The sequence below is a fragment of the Sinocyclocheilus grahami genome, unplaced genomic scaffold (genome assembly GCF_001515645.1).
Source record: "Sinocyclocheilus grahami isolate Dianchi unplaced genomic scaffold, SAMN03320097.WGS_v1.1 scaffold23828.1, whole genome shotgun sequence".
NCBI classification, from domain to species: domain Eukaryota; kingdom Metazoa; phylum Chordata; class Actinopteri; order Cypriniformes; family Cyprinidae; genus Sinocyclocheilus; species Sinocyclocheilus grahami.
This window is the reverse complement of record NW_015519272.1, coordinates 2,000-2,837: the sequence shown is the minus strand read 5'-3', so window position 1 is coordinate 2,837 and position 838 is coordinate 2,000. Positions and strand designations below refer to the sequence as shown.

Genomic DNA, 838 nt, shown 5'->3' with positions numbered 1-838 from the left:
TTTTTTGCCCTCATATGTTAGGCTGCATTAATAGACTCCATCACGCAGTCAGTCAGTCGTCCTGCATCATGATCATCAGACTCTGCATCAGTGTAAGATGACGGACAGGTCCGGATGCATTATTGAATTGCACCAAATCAGTGTGTTAAATCACCAGCCGGTTATAAACTGTGCTGTCAAAGGCTTGGTGATGTTATGTGGCGTATCTCCTCTCATCGTGTGTCTGTTCAGATAGAGGTGGTGTTCGTCGCGCTGGATCAGTGTGGCTCGTCTAATGACCGAAGGATCGCACTGATCGATAAGAACCGTGACCTCTACCTGACCTCTGTGAGAAAGCTGGGCCGAGCGCACAGCATCCACAAGATCGGTAAGAGTACAGTCACACGGAGTTCAGTCAGACGTCTGTATTAAATCTGGTTCATCTGAACGGATCTGTGTGGCTCGTCCTCAGGGTCGATGGTTGACACTATGGCCTGGAACGACTCGGCTAACGTCCTGTGTGGCGTCCAGGACAGCCGGTTCACAGTGTGGTACTACCCTAGTGTGGTGTTTGTGGACAAAGACCTGCTGCCCAAAACCATCTTCACCAGAGACAGCAGGTACACGCTCACACCAGATAAGCAGAGCCGATCGGCCGGATAAGACACCTTATTATTATCTCAATTGTTTGGATTTTTAGAACATATATTAGCTTATTTATATATTTATATTAGCAACCCGTTAAACTTGACAACACTGCATGAAAATTTGGTCTGATATTCACATTGATATGGAGAAAAATAAAATAAGCAGACGGGCTGAATAAAAATGCATCTTCATTCTACTTGCTAGAAAGGAA

At 45.6% G+C, this 838-nt stretch overlaps 1 protein-coding gene across 1 annotated transcript; it reads left to right on the top strand.

Annotated features, from left to right (window-relative positions):
- The first annotated feature begins 103 nt into the window (after positions 1-103).
- LOC107580057 (intraflagellar transport protein 80 homolog) lies at positions 104-706 on the top strand. The gene is made up of 2 exons (XM_016265806.1): positions 104-367; positions 452-706. The coding sequence occupies exons 1-2, from the start codon at positions 196-198 to the stop codon at positions 640-642; spliced, it is 363 nt and encodes a 120-aa protein (XP_016121292.1). The 5' UTR covers positions 104-195; the 3' UTR covers positions 643-706.
- Positions 707-838: the final 132 nt, after the last annotated feature.